This window comes from Camelus bactrianus, chromosome 19 (genome assembly GCF_048773025.1).
Source record: "Camelus bactrianus isolate YW-2024 breed Bactrian camel chromosome 19, ASM4877302v1, whole genome shotgun sequence".
Lineage (NCBI taxonomy): Eukaryota > Metazoa > Chordata > Mammalia > Artiodactyla > Camelidae > Camelus > Camelus bactrianus.
The window spans coordinates 10516062-10534082 of NC_133557.1; the positions used below are offsets into that span (position 1 = coordinate 10516062).

Below are 18021 nucleotides of genomic sequence, written 5' to 3' on the forward strand. Positions count from 1 at the left end.
GGCCTCACCTCGCCTGGCAACCCTTGCTCACCACAGGGCACCCATCCATTCAGCAGGCCTGGCCTTTCGTCCACAGTGGTGGTGGGCTCCTGGGGTTTTTTTTAAGCCATGGAACCTGGTTTTCAAACAAAATCACACGCAGAAGTCTCGCATAAAATGTAAACCCTGCACTTTGGGAGCATCATGCTGCTTCTCCTTCCGTGGGTGTTCTGGGCACAGCCTGACGTTTACTGTGCGAGTCTCGTGACAGCAGCTGCTTCCTCGCTGGCTCTCTGAGGTTAGAGATTCTGTCTCCTTTTCTCACCATTTTCTCCCCAGCATAGTACCTGGCACAGAGTAGGTGTTTGATATATGTTTGTTGATTGCATAAGTGGACAGATAACAGGATGAACGAATGAGTAAGTGAAGGAAGAGAGCATCTGAGTGACTGAATTACCAAAGTGCTGGGACTTTGGGGACTGAGTGAGTGAGTAAACTCATGACAAAATGAGTCAGTGTTGTTTTGCGTGTTGAAAGAGACTGATTGGATGAGGAAGTGTTTGAACTGAGTGAGGGAAGATTGATTGACTACATAGGGGGCTCAGTCCCCTTCCCTCCACATACCTCCCTGCAGCCCCAAGGCCCTTTGGAAAGTCAGGGCTCTGGGGAGCATCATTTTAAAGCTATTTTAAGCTGTTTTAAAGCTATATTGTTTAAAGCTATTGTTGCCAGCTGTTTGCCCAGCCTCCACTCAGCAGTGTGCCACCTCTGAGGGCACCCCCAGAACCGTCCTGGGGTAGTGGCCTGGACCTCCCAGGAACAGACTGAGTCTCTGTCTCTCACAGACCTCAAAGCAGATGAGAAGAGTTCATGCACCCTGCCTGAGGGTACCAACTCCTCCCCCCAAGAAATTGACCCCACCAAGGAGAATCAGCTGTACTTCACCTACTCTGTTCACTGGGAGGTGAGAAGGGGCTGGAGTCCACACAGGGGAGGAGGGTTCTGATCTGGGCAGGAGTTGTCCAGCAGGAGGCCTGACTTTTGAGTGCTTCCTCCCCACCACCAGGAGAGTGACATCAAATGGGCCTCTCGCTGGGACACTTACCTGACCATGAGTGATGTGCAGATCCACTGGTTTTCTATCATTAACTCCGTCGTGGTGGTCTTCTTCCTGTCAGGTGAGAGATCTGTGGGTGGGAGGGTGGAGAGGACAAGGGGGTGAAGGATGAGAGGCTGAGGTGTCCAATCAGTCATGGGCAATGTCCTGGGTGTTCTTGGAGTCAAGTGTGGGTCAGAAACAGAGATCAGGGCTTTGTGTGAGGCATCAGGTGGACAGAGATAGATAGGAGTTGGCCTCTCCTCTGGAGAGCTCTGGGGGGAAGACAGATGCATCTCTTCACGCATAGCATCATTGATTCATTCAACAGGACATGGTCATTGCTCATTCTGTTCCGGCGCTGTGCCACTGCTGGGGGCGTGGTGGGGAGCAAGCACAGCCCAGTCTGTATTTCTGGTGATGGGAGAGGGACAAAAAAGCATAGATACAGTGCTAAGTGCTATGAGGCAGATACACAAGGTGACCAGATACACGGCTGTTAAGGAAAGGGTGATGGCTGCTTTAGAGAAGACTTATCTGAATGAGGAGGAGCCACCCTTCAGAGATCCAGAGAAAGAATTTTCCAGCAAGGGTCACGGCCCTGCAGCGGGACAAGCTTGGTGAGAAGCCAGATGGCAAGAGGGCAGTGAGCAGAGGGGAGGGTGGTAGACAGAGGTAGAATGAAACTGATCATTTCGGAATCATACGAGAAGTGAAGATCATGCTAGCTAGCTACTGTTGGTTAAACATTCACCCAGGAGCCAGCTGCTGTGCTTCACAAGCATCCCAGTCCTTGCAGTCCCGTGAGCTAAGCCCGAAGGTGTTAAGTTAGCTCAAGGTGCTATAACCCATTGTCAACCACTATGCTGTGCTGCCCAGAGAGGTAGACAGGGGTCTGTGGAAGTATAAATGGGGGGCCTCTGAACTGTTGGGGAGGTGCTGAGAGGCAAAGATGCCCAGAGTGAGTCTTGAAGAGTGAGTAGGAGTTAGAGCCGAGCAGGGCATTCAGTGAAGGGAATAGCCTGGTTTATGGGCATGCAGGTGAGAGAGAGAGGCTGTGAACTGATAACTGAGAGCAACAAGTAACCAATGAGAGGTGAGCCTGGGAGGAGGTTAAGGGTAGGGAAGTTGGTAGGAGCAGGCCGTGGAGGAGCTGGGATGCTGTTTTCTTTGGAATAAAAAGCAATGTCCTGTGACTGCCCCTACCCATCCCAGCAGCTCATTCCTTCCCCCTGCGTGAGGGATGACCCTCTGTTTGCCCTTCCCCTGGTGGCTGAGCAGAGCTGTGCCCAGGAAAGGGCCTGAGGCAGCTGCACAGTCGATTCCCACCAGAGGAAGCCATGCGTGCCAGCCGACACACAGTCAAACACCAAGCCCAGGAGGGCAAGCAGCGCGGAAGACTCAGTTGGCAGCACTGACTACTCTTCTTTCTCCCCATCCCTGTTTGTTCCAGGCATCCTGAGCATGATTATCATTCGGACCCTCCGGAAGGACATCGCCAACTATAACAAGGAGGATGACATTGTACGAGGTCTTGGCTGGGGAGGGATGGACTTGGAGAGGGAGGGCAGTTGGGTAGGGCTCTGGGCCTATGAGACCAGGAAGAGGGAGTGGGTGTGGATGGGGGGGGTGGATATGTGTGTTATCATTCATAGAGGAAACCTTGAAAATATTGAAAAGGAAAACAACCTGTTTAGTGACCCAAAGTGATGGGGATAGGTTTTCTAGTTTCTAAGGGTAAAAAACAATGAAAGAAATCACAGAAGGAAAATTCAATTAATTTGACGTTAATCTTGCATGTCAGAATACATAAAGCAAGAAAAGTGAAATGGCAAAACAATAATTGCAACAAACTTAAAAAAATGATAGTCGAAAGAACTGGTATAAAATCTTTTTTGAAAAAAAAGCACTAAAATCTCTCATGTGATAATGAACAAAAAATTTACAGACATGGTTAGTAAACATGTGAAAAGCAGTTTTGGGATATTTCCCAGAAATGCAGTTTCAAACAATAATGAGAAGACAGTTTTGGACCTTCAAATTAGCACAGATTTATATTTTATATATACTATATATATATAGATATAGTATATATAAAAATCTCATACTAATTGTCAGGAAGGTTAATGTGAGAGAAGCACTTTACATGCCACCCATGCACTTGTGTAAATCGGTAGTTTTCTGAAAAGTAGTTAATTGGTAGAACATATCATAAACTATCAAGTAGTTAACTTATTGTGACCCACTAATTATTCTAGAATTTTCTTGAAGCATCAAAATTACAAAAATTTGATCTAGAAATATTTATTGCAGTCTTGTTTATAATTTAAATAAGCTAAGTATGGCCTGATTTTCAATAGTAAGAGATTGGTTATATTAGGGTACAGCTGTGCAATGAAAAATTGTATGGGCATTAAAATAGTAATTGTAAAGCGTATTTATTGAAATGAGGGAATGCTCCTGATCAGACATCAACTGAAAATGTCAAAGTACGCAGTAAATACAGTATGATCCCAATTTTATTGCTTAAAAATTATATACGTATGCACATATACATACATAAAGGACAGTGGAAATATATCAAAACAGTATTATTAAGTGTATAAATCACTTTTCTGTATCTTTCTGGGTGTTTCTTTTAAATCTTTGATTTGTGAGATTTATATCTTTTGTTCAGTCTTTCTGGATTTAAAAAAAATTGTCTACGATACACATTTACTACTTTTTGTTCATTTGAATATCATACCATCTACCAAAAAAATTTTTTAACTTTTTTTAAATCATGCAACTGAGAGCACATACAGTTGTATCTCAGGTTCTGTTCCAGACCACCGCAATAAAGTGGTTATCACAGTAAAGCAAGGCAAACAAATTTTGTGATTCCCTAGTACATATAAAAGTTGTGTTTGTGCTATACTGCAGTCTGTTGAGTTGTAATAGCAGTATGTCTAAAAAAAAACGATATACATACCTTAATTTAAAAATACTTTAGTGCTGAAGAAATGCTGTCATCTGAGCCTTCAGCGAGTCGTCGTCTTTTTGCTGGTAGAGGGTCTTGCCTCAGTGTTGGTGGCTGCTGACTGATCAAGGCGGTGGTTGCTGAAGGCTGGGGTGGCTGTGGCAATTTCTTAAAATAAGATAGCAATGAAATTTGCCCTATCAGTTGACTCTTCCTTTCATGAACCATTTCTCTGTAGCTTATAATGCTATTTGATAGAATTTTACCCACAGTAGAACTTCTTCAAAATTGGAGTCAGTTCTCTCAAACTCTGCCACTGCTTTATCAGCTAAGTTTATGTCGTATTCTAAACCCTTTGTTGTTATTTCAACAATCTTCACAACATCTTCAGCGGGAGTAGATTTCATCTCAAGAAACTGCTTTCTTAGCTCATCCTTAAGAAGCAGCTCCTTATCCGTTAAAGTTTTATCATGAGATCACAGCAATTCAGTCACACCTAATTTCAGTCTCCACTTCTCATTCTGGTTTTCTTGCTGTTTCCACCGTATCTACAATTACTTCTTCCACTGAAGTCTTGAACCCCACAATTCCATCCTTGAGGATTGGAATTAACATCTTCCAAACCCCTATTGTTGATATTTTGACCTCTTCCTTTGAACTGTGAATGTTCTTAATGGCATCTAGAATGGTGAAGCCATTCCAGAAGGTTTTCAACTTACTTTGCCCAGATCCATGGGAGGAGTCACTTTATGGCAGCTATAGCCTTATGAAATGTAATTCTTAAAAAGACCGCAAAGTCACAATGACTCCTTGATCCATGGGCTGCAGAATGGTGTTGTGTTAGCAAGCACGAAAATAACCTGAATCTCACTGTACGTCTCCGTTAGAGCTCTTGGGTGACCAGGTGCATTGTCAATGAGCAGCAATATATAGAAAGGAATCTTTTTTCTGAGCAGTAGATCTCAACAGTGGGCTTAAAATATTCAGTAAACAGATGTGCTGTCATCAGGCTTTGTTGTTCCATTTCTAGAGAACACGCAGAGTAGATTTAGCATAATTCTTTTGGGCCCCAGCATTTGGGGGAAGACAAATGAGCATTGGCTTGACCTTAAAGTCACCAGCTGCATTAGCCTCTAACAAGAACATTAGCCTGTCCTTTGAAGCCTTGAAGCCAGGCATTGACTACTTCTCTCCAGCCTAAATGACATCTTCCAATCAAAGGCTGTTTTGTCTGCGTGGAAAAATCTGTTGCTTAGTGTGGGCACCTTCATTAAGTATCTTGGCTAGATCTTCTGGATAACTTCCTGCAGCTTCTGCATCTGCACTTGCTGCTTCACCTTGCGCTCTTATGTTGTGGATATGGCTTCTCTCCTTCAACCTCATGAACCAACCTCTGCTAGCTTCAAACTTTTCTTCTTCCACATCTTCCCCACTTCTCAGCCTTCATAGAATTGAGGAGAGTTGAGACCTTGCTCTGGATGAGGTTTTGTCATTTAGGGAATGTCATGGCTCCAGACCACTAACACTTTCTCCATATCAGCATTAAGGCGGTTTCGTTTCTTATCATTCGTGTTCACTGGAGTAGCACTTTTAATTTCCTTCAAGAACTTTTCCTTTGCATTCACAACTTAGCTAACTGGTGCAAGAGGCCTAGCTTTCAGCTTATGTTGGCTTTTTTTTTTTTGGCGGGGTGCGGGGGCAGGGGGAGGTAATTAGGTTTAATTATTTTTTTAATAGAGGTGCTAGAGATTGAACCCAAGACCTTGTGCATGCTTAGCGTGCACTCTACCACTTGAGCTATGCCCTACCCCCTCTGTGTTGGCTTACGATGTGCCTTCCTCACTAAGCTTAATCATTTCTAGCTTTTGATTTAAAATGAGAGATGTGTGACTCTTCCTTTACTTGAACACTTAGAGGCCATTGTATGGTTATTCATTGGCCTGATTTCAATATTGTTATGTCTGAGGGACTAGGGAGGCCAGAGGAGAGGGACAGAGATGGGGGACCAGATGGCTGGTGGAGCAGTCAGAACACAGATTTATTATGTTTGCCGTCTTCTATGGGCACAATTCATCATTCTCCAAATAAATTGCAATAGTAACATCAAAGATCACTGATAACAGATCACTATAACAAATATGATAATAATGAAAAAATTTGAAACATTGCACAGATTACTAACATGTGACACAGAGACAAACGAAGTGAGGAAATGCTATCGGAAAAATGGTGCCAATAGACTTGTTTGATGCAGGGTTGCCACAAACCTTCAATTGTTAAGAAAAAAATACAGTATCTGCAAAGTGCTAAAAAGTAAAGCACAATAAAACAAGGTGTGCCTGTTTACTTTTATAATCAGTAAAAAAAAATAAGTTGCTTCTAAATCTCACCACTCAGAAACCATCACAGTTAACATTTTAGTATGTTGGTTTACATTATTTTTCCACGCATAATGTTTATGGAATTGGGGAAGGAGATTTTCCTTTTATGTGGCTGTAAACCCCATGTGTGTACCCTCCTTTTCCTGTGTAACAGTTCTCTGGGAAACACTTTGTCTTGTCATGTACACTGCTACATCAGAGTGGAGCTGGTTGACATCTGAGGAACCCTCAGCCCTAGTCAGAGCACTTGGGTCCTTGGGGGTAGTCCCCACAGGAGCTGCCTCCAAGGAGCCCAAGAAGCAGCCTCAGTCTCTGGCCCTTTGCTGCAGGAGGACACCATGGAGGAGTCTGGGTGGAAGCTGGTTCACGGCGACGTCTTCAGGCCCCCGCAGTACCCCATGATCCTCAGCTCCCTGCTGGGCTCGGGCATTCAGCTCTTCTGTATGATCCTCATCGTCATCTGTGAGTGGACCTTCAGGGACAGTGTGGGAGCCTGTGGTCACCAGAGTGGCGCCAGCCTGAGTCTGAGAGAAGGGTGGGCTTCCCTTCCTGGGGAAGGGGCATGTCAGCATCTCTGAGCCAGACAGAGCCATCCCACCCAGCAGGAGGGCTGGTCCTCTCAGCCGCAGGCCCTGGTGATCTGATCCTCCTCAGATCTTTCCAGCACCATTAATCTCCCCCATGTCCACACCACCAGTGAAGCTGCTTGTCAGCGCCGTGAGGTGGGCCTCCTTTTGCAGTCGTGCGTTGTGACTTACCCATTGCAGCATCAGGATCAGGACTGGAATCAGGTCTTTTTTTCTCAGAAAACAACCCCCCAAAAATGAATATATTGTAGTTATAAGCAGTTCTGAAGTCTGCCTAAATTTTTTTTTTTTACAGTTTTAACCTTTTTTCCCCGACATATAACACTGTATTAGTCTAAGGTGTACAGCGTAACAATTTGATATTATATGCATATATTGCAAAATGATTGCCACAGCAAGTTTAGTTAATATCTGTCACCTCACATAGTTACAGATTTTTTTTTCTTGTGATGAGAACTTTCAAAATCTAATCTCTTTGCAACTAATCTGCCTAAATTTGTACCTCAGCCTCATACCTCCAAACTTTGTGACCTTCAACAAATCACTTAACCCCTGTGAGCCTGTTTCCTCATGTGAGGAATGGGGAAACGGCCCTCCACCTCCCAGTGTTGGTCAGGAAGACGCAGTGAGCTGGCATTCATAATGCTCTCAGCTCAGTGCCTGGCTGGTCGCAAGCTCTCTGCGGGCTGACCATTGCATTTAAGGTGCAGCCAGCCACAGCCCAGCCACTGCTGCACCCCTCTGAACCCCAGCGAAGGCCCAATCTTCTCCCGTGGAGAGGAAGGCCAAGGGAGAGGGAGCCGCATCTGGCCTCACCTGCCTCAGGGGCTGGAGACCCTGACTTTCTCTCTCTCCTCCCTCCTCAGTCGTGGCCATGCTCGGGATGCTGTCGCCCTCCAGCCGGGGAGCTCTCATGACCACGGCTTGCTTCCTCTTCATGTTCATGGGGTAGGTGTGTCTGAGTGGGCTCCGGGGCTGGCACAAACCGCCTGTGCTCCAGCTAACAGGTCCCCTTGGTGTGGATCCTTGCCGTTTCCCCCACAGGGTGTTTGGTGGATTTTCCGCCGGCCGTCTGTACCGCACCCTAAAAGGCCATCGGTGGAAGAAAGGAGCTTTCTGTGTAAGTGTCCTAAACCTCCCCACTGTGTTGGTGGGGAGCTTCCTCCTGGGAGCCTCACAAGCAGTGCAGGTAGGCCCTGGTGGGGGTTTAGGGCCAGAGGCTGAGCAGCAGCATGATGGGGCGGGAGGAGCACACCCGGGGCGGGGAATGCTGGGCTCTTACCTACAGGTGCAGCGGGACCTCTGAAGGCCTTAGGTGCTGCATTCATGAAAAGAGAGAATTGAACTTAGGTAATTTTTAGCCTAAATTGTTCAACAGCTCAAGCGAAAGAAGAAATAGGGGATTCAGAATAACGGGATTTAGGCACCAAGCCTCAGGTTTCAAAGTTTAAAATCAAAACCTGATCAGCAGGGTTGCTGGGAGAACACCCTGCCCAGCAGAGCGTAGAGAGAATTATCTGCCAGGGCAGAAGAGGCCAGGCCCCCCATCACTGGCAGCCTGATTTCCAGACTTTGGTGCCTCTGTTTCCCTGCAGTGAGGTCAACTCCTGCCTTCTCTGCCCTCCTGATGCTGAGGAAAGTTCTTGGCAGCAGAAAAGATCATAGAACCTGGAGGGCACCTGGGAGTTGACGCTGCCTCCCGGGGAACTCTGAGCCCCTTCTCCCAAAGCACTTGGGGCCCCAAGAGGACCAGGGAAGCCATCAGGGCCAAACTTGGAGAAGCCACTAGACCCAGCCTTCTGAAGCTGCTCTCGTAGCTGTCGAAAGCCCAGGGGAGCTCAGGCTGTCTCAGCTCTGGCTGATACCCCTGGCACTTAGCAGAAGAGCTGCAACAGTGATTGTTTTGGAAGGACTAAAAAAAAGTTCTGGATTCTTGATGCGTCAGGCGTTTTTCTTAGGCCGCTGTGTGCCAAGAGCCAGGGATCTTCAGAGGTGTAAAACCCAGCCGTCTCCTCTCCTGGTGAGACTTCCCTTGTGAGGTCTCCCACCAGATACCCTCCAGGGTCTCCCTCTGTGGGTCCCACGGCAAACCCTGTCTCTCTGCCCCAAACCTACTCTTTGGCCCCCAAGGCAGACACCTTCTACTCCCCAGCGCCCCGCCTCCTCTCATACATTGAGTGTGGAGGTTTTCTCCTGCCAAATAGTCCATGAATCCCTACCCTCTCCGTCTCCAGGACTCTGTGCAGGGTTAGGCATCTTCACTTCTTGGCTGGACCCTTGACTGTCCTGGGCCTCCCTGGTTTCCCTGCCAGGTTCTGTCCCCTCCCTGATGTGGTGCTCTGCCTCCTTCCGCAGGCAGGTAGCTGCTGCAGCCTGTCCTCTTCTCTCCTCCAGCCTCTGCTCTGACACACCACTCCCTCCCTCTCCTCACCTCATCCTTTAAGTCTTAGTTCCGGGGTCCCTCCTCTTCTCTCCCTCACCCTATTCAGACTTCGGTGTCCTCTCCAGAGGAGCCTGAGCAGAACCTGGGCCTGCAATGGGTGCCACATATGTTCTCCACTAACAAGTTTGTGCTCCATGCTTCAACTTTTTTCCTGTTCTTACCCCTAGTATCAGCACAGTGACCAGTCTATAAATTTCAGCCAGGAGGGCAGACAAGGAATTCCCTGCTACATGGCAGAGTAAAACAGGAACGCACAGGAAAAGGGGAAATGACATTTAAGCTGGGCCTTAAAAAGGAGGGCTTCAGTTGGATGGAAGCAGTCAGCAGGGAGGCCTCAGGTTCTAGAATCTCCTAGATCCCAATCCTGGCTCAGTTCTTAACTTGGTTGGTAACCTTGACCTGCGCTTGGAGCCTTGGTTTCCCCATCTCTCCAATGGGGGATGGTTGCACCTACATCTCAGGTTGTTGTAAAGATGGAAAGAGACATACATGGAAGGCCTCTGGTTCAGTGTTGGCTCTCAGAGGTGGATACCCTGAGATGTTGATGACTCTACATAGAGGCCTTGGGTCCGGGAAATGGAGGAGCAGTGGCTAGGTATTGGAAGTGAGAGGCTATGGGCCAAAGGGAAAACTGGCCACAAGGCTGAGCACCAGATTGCAGGGAGCCTCCTGAATGCTCAGGTAGCCGCAGCGGTGAAGGAGGCTCAACTGTAGGTCTGGGGCTTTGGTCCCCTGTGCCTGAGCCCCAGCCCAAGAGATCTTGACTGGATAGAATATACCACTGGGGGTCAGAAGCCTGGGCTTTGGAGTCAGACTGCCTGGGTTTGAACCTCTGTTTCACCCTTAACATTCTGTGTGAAGTTGGGATGGGGGATATTTAATGTTACTGGGCCTCAGTATTCTCTTCTTTGAAAGGGACAATGATAGTCCTTCCGTCTAGGCCCGTAGTGAGGATTAGGTGAGATGATGCATGTGGAGGCCAGCGCCTGCCGCCTGGACTCAGTTAAAGCTTCCCCACTACTCTAGGCAGATTGCGTTGAGGCCCAGACATCCATGTTTTGTAAAATTTTATTCATTCACCCTTATTCAACAAATGCTTATTGAGCACTGCTGTGTTCCAAGTGCTGGGAGCTCATCAGTGAACAGGATGTGCTCCTCCCAAGAGCCTCCATCTGTGGGGGAGGCAGACACTGACCAGGTAACAACAGCTTGTAATTACAAACTGGGGTGAGGGCAAGGCAGGGGCAGTTCAGGGATCTAGAAGGACAAAGAGCAGGAGGCTTGCTTAGTGTGAGGGTCAGGGAGTGCTTTCTAGAAGGAATGATCCTTGAGCTGAGTCCTGCAGGACAAGGAGGGCTTGAGAACCTCCAGTCTGGGAGCCCCGCTGAGGCAGGTGGGAACTCCCCAGGCGCAGCTCCGCAGCCTGGTCTCTCTTGCTTCCAGACGGCGACACTGTACCCTGGCGTGGTTTTTGGTATCTGCTTCGTATTGAATTGCTTCATCTGGGGAAAGCACTCATCAGGAGCGGTAAGTGCCCTCCCCGGCCAGGGAGAGCTAGCTGTGCTCCAGCCCTTTCCCGCACATCACATCCTGCCATCACCTTTTCTGAGTCCCCCGAGGTCTGTTCCCAGCCCTGGGAACTGAGGGCTGGCCGGGGATTCCCCAGCCACGCATCTCCATCTGCCCTGGCCTCCCCGTGGGCTCTTTCAGACAGCCGACCAAAGCTCACTTCTCTAAAGGGAGGTTTCCACAGTCTGGGGGCCAACTGGGGAATTTCCCCTTGTCTTAACCAAGGGAAAGCTGCCTGGCATGACTTTATTAGGTCAATATCTCAAAACCAGGCTCTCCCCTCAGTGTCCCTGCCCCGAGCTCCTGGCACCAGCCCCTGCAGGAGGTCTGTCCTCAGAGCGGGGATCCCTCCAGCTCCAGTCATTGCCAGCAGCTGCCCAGCACTCGTTACAGAGGCTGATGGACTCGGTTGGGGGTGGGGAGATGGGATCTTGATGGATCAGCAGGGCTGTGGTAGAGGCAGGGCAGGCAGGCCTTGCTATCCCAGCCTCAGCGGCAGAGCTGCCTCCCCTCCACTGGCAGGTGCCCATTGAAGGTCCCTGGGTGAGGCTTCTGGTCTGGGCTGCCGGAAGACTGGGTTCTTCCCGGCCGTCCAGGGAGCTGCCCTCAGGAGAGACAAGGTCATGCTCTTCTTCTTACTTCTTCCTTTTTATGTGTCTCCTTTCTCCTGTCTTTCTCTCAGCATTTTTCTCCCAGTTACCAGTTGCTCACTGTAAACACTCATTGTAGAAATTTTGGAAAGGAAAGTACAGAAAAGTTAATGTAGATAGATCTTTACTATGTTTTTGCAGTCTTTTTACCTCTTTCTAGATATATTTAGAGTAGAATAATGTGATTTTAAAATTATGAAAAAATAGCAAACATTTATGTAGTGCTTATTTTGGAATAAGTACTGTTCTAAACACTTTACAAATGTTAATTCATTTCTTCCATTCCGCATGAGTTTTGTAAAAATTTAAGACTGTATAGAGGGGGATAAAGAAGAAAATGAAAAATCAATTCTAACCCCTCATTTCCCGTCTGAGGAAGTACTGTTGACTTTCTGGTATAGACCTCTTTAGGCATGGATACATGTAAATATTGGGGTATTTTTATTAAAATGGAGTCTCCTATATATACAGTTTTATATTGTGGTGTTTTCATTGAACAAAATTAGAAACACCCCACTTGTGCAGTTCTGTTTTTTCCCTTTTTCTTTGCTTAACATACTGCATGTAATTTCCCTTCATTCTGACCTTCGTCTCTTTCATGCTCTCAGTCCCTCCTTCCTTGCTCTTTGCCCACGTCCTCCCTGGGACAGGCTCCTCTGGGATGCCATGGTTCCTTCTTTACCTCATGGCTCAGCTGGTCCTCCATCTGCCCTCTGCTTTCCCCAGGGCTAGGGTTAGCCCCGGAAGGTTTTCTGGCCAGGAGCTCTGTCAGGGGTGAGTCTGTAGGACCTTCCCCTCCACTGTGCTCTTGCTGTGCCCTTCCCTGGGACCCACAAGGCCCCCCTCCCCCCGAACAGCCCCCAGCCTGGGCTTCGGGGCCTGTGGAGCCTCATGGTGCGGTGCCTGCAGGTGCCCTTCCCCACCATGGTGGCCCTGCTGTGCATGTGGTTCGGGATCTCCCTGCCGCTCGTCTACCTGGGCTACTACTTCGGCTTCCGCAAGCAGCCATACGACAACCCTGTGCGCACCAACCAGATTCCCCGGCAGATCCCTGAACAGCGGTGGTACATGAACCGATTTGTGGGGTGAGTCTCCGGCAGAGGCCAGGCCAAGGACTTGTAGAGTAGGCAAGGCCAGTACTTCCCTGAGCCACCTCCTTAGGAGGACATGGACCAGGTAGCCTCCATGGGTGCTGTGACTGGTGCTCCTGCAGCTCTAGCTGGTTCCAGTAGATTTTATGAAAGCTTAGTTTCACTCCACGATAAAGAGGATCAAGGGGTAGCCAGACTTGGTGGTGGCCAGGGAAGGGGCGGGGTGGAAAGGTACAGTGAGACAGGTTAAGACTACCTTGGACTTCGGGCAAATCCCCCATCTCTCTACCTCAGTTTTCCCATCTATAAAATGGGGAGAATGATGCCTACCTCTCAAGAGGCTGTAATGATAGAAAAGCATGCTGAAAGAATTAGATCCACCACATCGTGTAAGCACTTTCATTCGTGCTGGCTCGGGAGGGGGCCTGAAGCTTCCAGTGGTCCAGGTCTCCCAGCAGCGTTAACCCTCCTGTTCTCTGCAGCATTCTCATGGCTGGGATCCTACCCTTCGGCGCCATGTTCATTGAACTTTTCTTCATCTTCAGTGTGAGTATTGCTACCTGTTCTCCATCCACACATTCACCCACACTAGCCGGGTCCCTACCCCTCCTCTTAGTTGCTCTGCCTCTTACTGCCTGTGAAACTTCAGACAGGCCTTTTAACCTCTCAGAGCCCTATTCTCACCCTGAAATGGGGTAACAGTCCTGCCTCTTGGGACAGCTTGGAAAGTTCAGTGAGACATACTGTGTGTGTGGGAAGGTCTCAGTGAATAGAAGCTGCTTTAGCAATACTGCAGTCAGTCACCACCATTATTGATAGTATTGGTGCCTCTCCTTTGATTTCTGGGTCCCTACATGTCTTTACCCAACTTACTCAAAACTCCTGGGAAAGTGTGGGGACTGATATCTGATTCTGAGGATCATCATGAGGCTGGAATGCAAAAATGTCTATCAAAGTAATAGTGCTTGGCATTCAGGAAATACTTGTTAACTTGTAGCTGTTGTTGTAATGATGATGACTTCTCTCCTGGGTGTGCCAAGATGACAGTTAGCAGAGGGTTCAGAGCCGTCCAAGTCTGGCTGACCCAGCTCGGTGCCCAGCACAGAGAGAGGGCCTTGCACTAAGTCAGTGCTGGACAAGCATCTGGCCCCTCCCTGCTGAGACGCCCTCACCCACCCAGCCCTGCCTAGGAAAAGGGTTAGAGGGGTTGGCTGCCTGCCTAGGGAGGCCTCCTCTGTTCTGTTTGTGTGACCCTGGGCCATTTCGCTGATGCCTCTTATCCTGACCTCCTTCTTTGTAAAATGCCGTGCTTTCATAGGCTCACATATGAGGTATATGTGAAGTGTGGCACTGTGCCTGGCACGTGGTGAGCTGCCCCAGGTAGTGGTGGCTGTTGTGTAATGTTGATTGGGATGGGATCCGTTAATTTCCATCACAGGATCAGCCAGGCCCCAGCCCCTCCCTTGGAACAGCCTGCCTCCCCTCTCTGCTCCAGGGAGGAAAGGCCAGTCAGAGCCACAAGCTAGACCCACAGGCCCCAGTGATGTCATGACAGTGCTGCCCTAGTGACAGGTAGTATGCCAGTCGTGACTGAGGGATGGAATTCCTGAGGACAGGCAGAGTATGCCAGGGAAGGGAGGGGCAGCTGCCTGGAGGCAGGCTCGCTGAAGGCCAGCTGTGGTGTATCCGCAGGCAATCTGGGAGAATCAGTTCTATTACCTCTTTGGCTTCCTGTTCCTCGTCTTCATCATCCTGGTAGTGTCCTGTTCGCAAATCAGCATCGTCATGGTATACTTCCAGCTGTGTGCAGAGGTGAGGGGAATGGGGCCAGGAGTTGGGGGTGAGGGGAGCTGGGGCCAGCTCTGAATGGGTCAGTGAGGTGTCTGTTTCCCATGTGATCCCCCTTCAGGCCATGAGGTCTTGAGCAAGCACATCACTTCACCTCCCCGAGCCTCCATTTGTTCAGCTGTAGGCTGGAGTTAATGATCCCTACCTCACAGCATAATTGTGCGGGGAAGTCTCCGCAACTTGATGACAGTAGATTTGTCAGTGCTGAGTCCACTCCAGGAGTGATTTCTTCAACAACTGATGCAGATTGAGTGACCTGCCTTCCCCTCTGTGGACCAGCTCTTGGCAGAGTGGGCAAAACCAGGGCTCCGGGACAAACAGCCCAGGCTGCAGCCCTGGTTCCTCCATTAGTAGCTCTGGATCTTGGGTAGTTGCTTAACCTGCCTGTGCCTTCCTCTCCTGCTCCTGTGACAGGGTAGCAGTAGGACCTGACTTTGAGGGCTGCTGCAAGGACTAAATGAGCACTTAGAATGGAACCTGGTGTGTGGTGAGCGTTAGCGCAAGAAATGTGTGTTGTTAGTACTGTTCTTTTGTTGTTGATTTTTTAAATTTTTTTAATTGAGGTTATAATTCATAAACAGTACTGTTCACCCATTTTAGCCTACAGTTCTGTGTTTACAAATGCATACGGTTATGTAACCACCATCACAGTCAAGGTAGGAAACCTTCCCATCACCCCAGTATTACAGTTCTTACCCAGGGTCATTAGCCCCTCAGGCAGCTGTGAAACTTGGAGAAGAAGTTCTGCCTAGAAACAGCAATGACAGTGCTCTGTTTCCTCCTCAGGATTACCGATGGTGGTGGAGGAATTTCCTGGTCTCCGGGGGATCTGCATTCTACGTCCTGGTCTATGCCATCTTTTATTTTGTTAACAAGGTACCACCCTGCATGAGGGAGCCCCCTAGCCCTTCCAGAGCAGGATGGTAGAGAGGAGGATGCTGGGAAAAAAACCAAGTGTCTAAATCTTCCCATCAAGGCGGGGGGCGGGGGTCAGAGCCATTCTAGAACTGCTCCTGCTCTAGAATGCGCATCTTTTTAGGAAAGAATATGTTTGGGTAACAAAAGCCTTCAGGATAAGTGACAGTGAGAAAGTTGCATGCAAAACCTGTGAGATGCAGCCAGAGCAGAACTTGAAGTATATCACCTTACAGTGCTTTTAGGAGGAAGTAAGAGAGGTTAATAATACAGTATTCACCTTAAGAAACTAGTGGGGGAAAAAAAAGAACAATAACATAAAAGAATAAAGAAAGTAGATGAGAAGAGTTAATAAAGATAAAAGCAGAAAATGCTGAAATAGCCTTTAACACTCAGATAGAGGAACTCAGCTCTACTCCCAGAGCTCACTGTCTCCAAAGAGTGGCTGCGTAAGAATGCAGACAGATCCCCACAGCAAGTTCGGTAGATCCGTGCATAACACATAAACCAGATGGGTCACTGGGAGGAGTCTGGGGTCACTCTGGTGGACCCCTCGCCTCTGGGGCTAACACTGAAGACAGTCTCATCTGCTGTACTTTGGGTCTCCAAAACCTGAAAGCAAGAAGTCCTTGGCTTGCAACCAGGGTGTATTCCCAAACTAGTCATAGGTCAGTTGGTTGGAATTCCTTTTCCCAAAATGTCAGGTTGGAAAGGACTGTCCAGGTCATTTAGTGTGGTGCCCACCCCTGTTTCCAGTTTGCTGACTGTGCCGACCATCTTTTCCAGTGATCCCAGCAAGTGATCATCTAGCTCAGGGGTCAGCAAAGTGTAGCCCATGGGCCCGTGGGCCTGATTCTGTAAACAAAGTGTTACTGGCACACAGCCACGCTCATGCATTTACATGTTATTGGGGCTGCTTCCATACTCCAGTGGCAGAGGGGAAGAGTTCTGACAGGCCACAGGGCCTGCGAAACCTAAACTGTTTATAATCGGGCCCTTTAAGGAAAAGCTTGCTGGCCCCTGCTCTGGCACATTCAGTGACAAAAGACACTCCCTCCTGACACTCTCGTTCTCTTTGGATAGCTCCTGTCATTATCAAGGTCTTCCTTCATTCACACTGAAATCCTCCTCCCTGTTACTTCCATCTGCAGGCCATGGTCTTATTCCTGACATCCTGCAGAACAAATTTAATTTCCTTTCTCTACAGCCCGTATTAATCAGAACTCTTTTGAATGGAAAGTGACCAAAACCCAATTCCAACTGGCGAAAGCAAAAAGAGAATGTATTGGCTGATGTGTGTTTAAGAATTTGGAGTTCCCTCTTCAGGCTTGGTTAAATCCAGCATCTCAAGTGATATCAGGGCTCTGTGTTCACACTTCAGCTCTGTGTGTTTTCTTGGCTTCAGTCTGCGGGCAGGATCTTTCCGCACAGTAGAATGATGGCCAGTGGTAGCTGTAGAGTCTCCTTTTCTCAGCTTTGCAGCTCTAGAGCTAAAAGAATGTCTTTCCTCTACCATCATGTTATCAATCCCAGGGACGATGATCATCGGTCTGGGTTGCATGCCATCCCTCACTGTTCCTTGGGTGTAATAGGATGGCATACTCTGACTGACTAGCTTAGGTTTTGGACTAGGACTGAGAGCCCCAACAGGGCCACATAGTGGAGAGTGGGTACCCGGGACACCGGGAAGGAGGAGGATGGGACACAGTGCTGGGCCAACAAAGCCGGTCTACCATAGCCTCCCACATGAGTCACAGCTCAGTCTCCTGCCCTTCCTGCCTCTGCCCCAGTCTGTCTTCTCTGTTCTAAAAACCTCCTTCAGCCCCAGAGCCGTGTCTGTAAAACGATGGCCTTGGCCTGTCTGAACTCTAAGGAGCTTTTCTAGTGCTGCTTTTTTGCTCCATCCCTTTCCTGGTTTTTACCACTGGATTTAGCACTGCCCTTTCCCCTCCTCCCCCTCCCCCCCCTTCCCCTATCTCCAGCCACAAGGAAGCTTGTAAAAGGAGAGATGGGAGGCTGAGCCAGAAAACATGGCCTTCACCCCTAGATTGAGAATATTTGACTTAAGGGAAATGGTCTCAACAGTGACCCTTATTGTTTTCCTCATTTTCCTCTGGGCTCCTGGCATTTTGTGACCATGTGTCTGCCCATGAGCCCTGAAACAGGCCCCGTTCAGGCCCTGGTGTGCTGGGCAAGTCTTGATACCAAGGTTCCAAATTAGCTCCACTTGGCCTAGCAAACACCACCACACCGCAGATTCCCTAGTATCCCTGCCCGGGCTTCTGAACTCTACAAAGGAGTCCAACTGCTCCAAGATAAAATCCCCATGAGGGATTTTACCAACAAAAGTGACAGAGCATACTCAGGCGGAGAGGACCATAGGCTGAGACAGGCTCATGGTAGCTCTCTGGTCCTAAAGTCAGGAGCCCTGACACCTTTCTCCTCCAGCCATCCAGGAATATCCCTGTACTGTTCTGGGGACTGTGGAGGGTGAAGAAGTGAC

At 48.6% G+C, this 18021-nt stretch overlaps 1 protein-coding gene across 2 annotated transcripts in view; it reads left to right on the plus strand.

The window, feature by feature from the left end:
• TM9SF4 (transmembrane 9 superfamily member 4) overlaps positions 1 to 18021 on the plus strand; it is a 50316-nt gene that overhangs the window by 29852 nt on the left and 2443 nt on the right. The window contains exons 7-17 of one of the 2 annotated variants that reach the window (XM_010960879.3): positions 825 to 943; positions 1046 to 1157; positions 2529 to 2599; positions 6745 to 6877; positions 7869 to 7950; positions 8047 to 8122; positions 10889 to 10972; positions 12574 to 12749; positions 13238 to 13301; positions 14448 to 14567; positions 15390 to 15479. In XM_010960879.3, coding sequence (XP_010959181.1) covers positions 825 to 943; positions 1046 to 1157; positions 2529 to 2599; positions 6745 to 6877; positions 7869 to 7950; positions 8047 to 8122; positions 10889 to 10972; positions 12574 to 12749; positions 13238 to 13301; positions 14448 to 14567; positions 15390 to 15479 — 1127 coding nt within the window. The remainder of the gene's footprint in view (positions 1 to 824; positions 944 to 1045; positions 1158 to 2528; positions 2600 to 6744; positions 6878 to 7868; positions 7951 to 8046; positions 8123 to 10888; positions 10973 to 12573; positions 12750 to 13237; positions 13302 to 14447; positions 14568 to 15389; positions 15480 to 18021) is intronic. The other variant, XM_074347117.1, reaches the window with a different exon arrangement.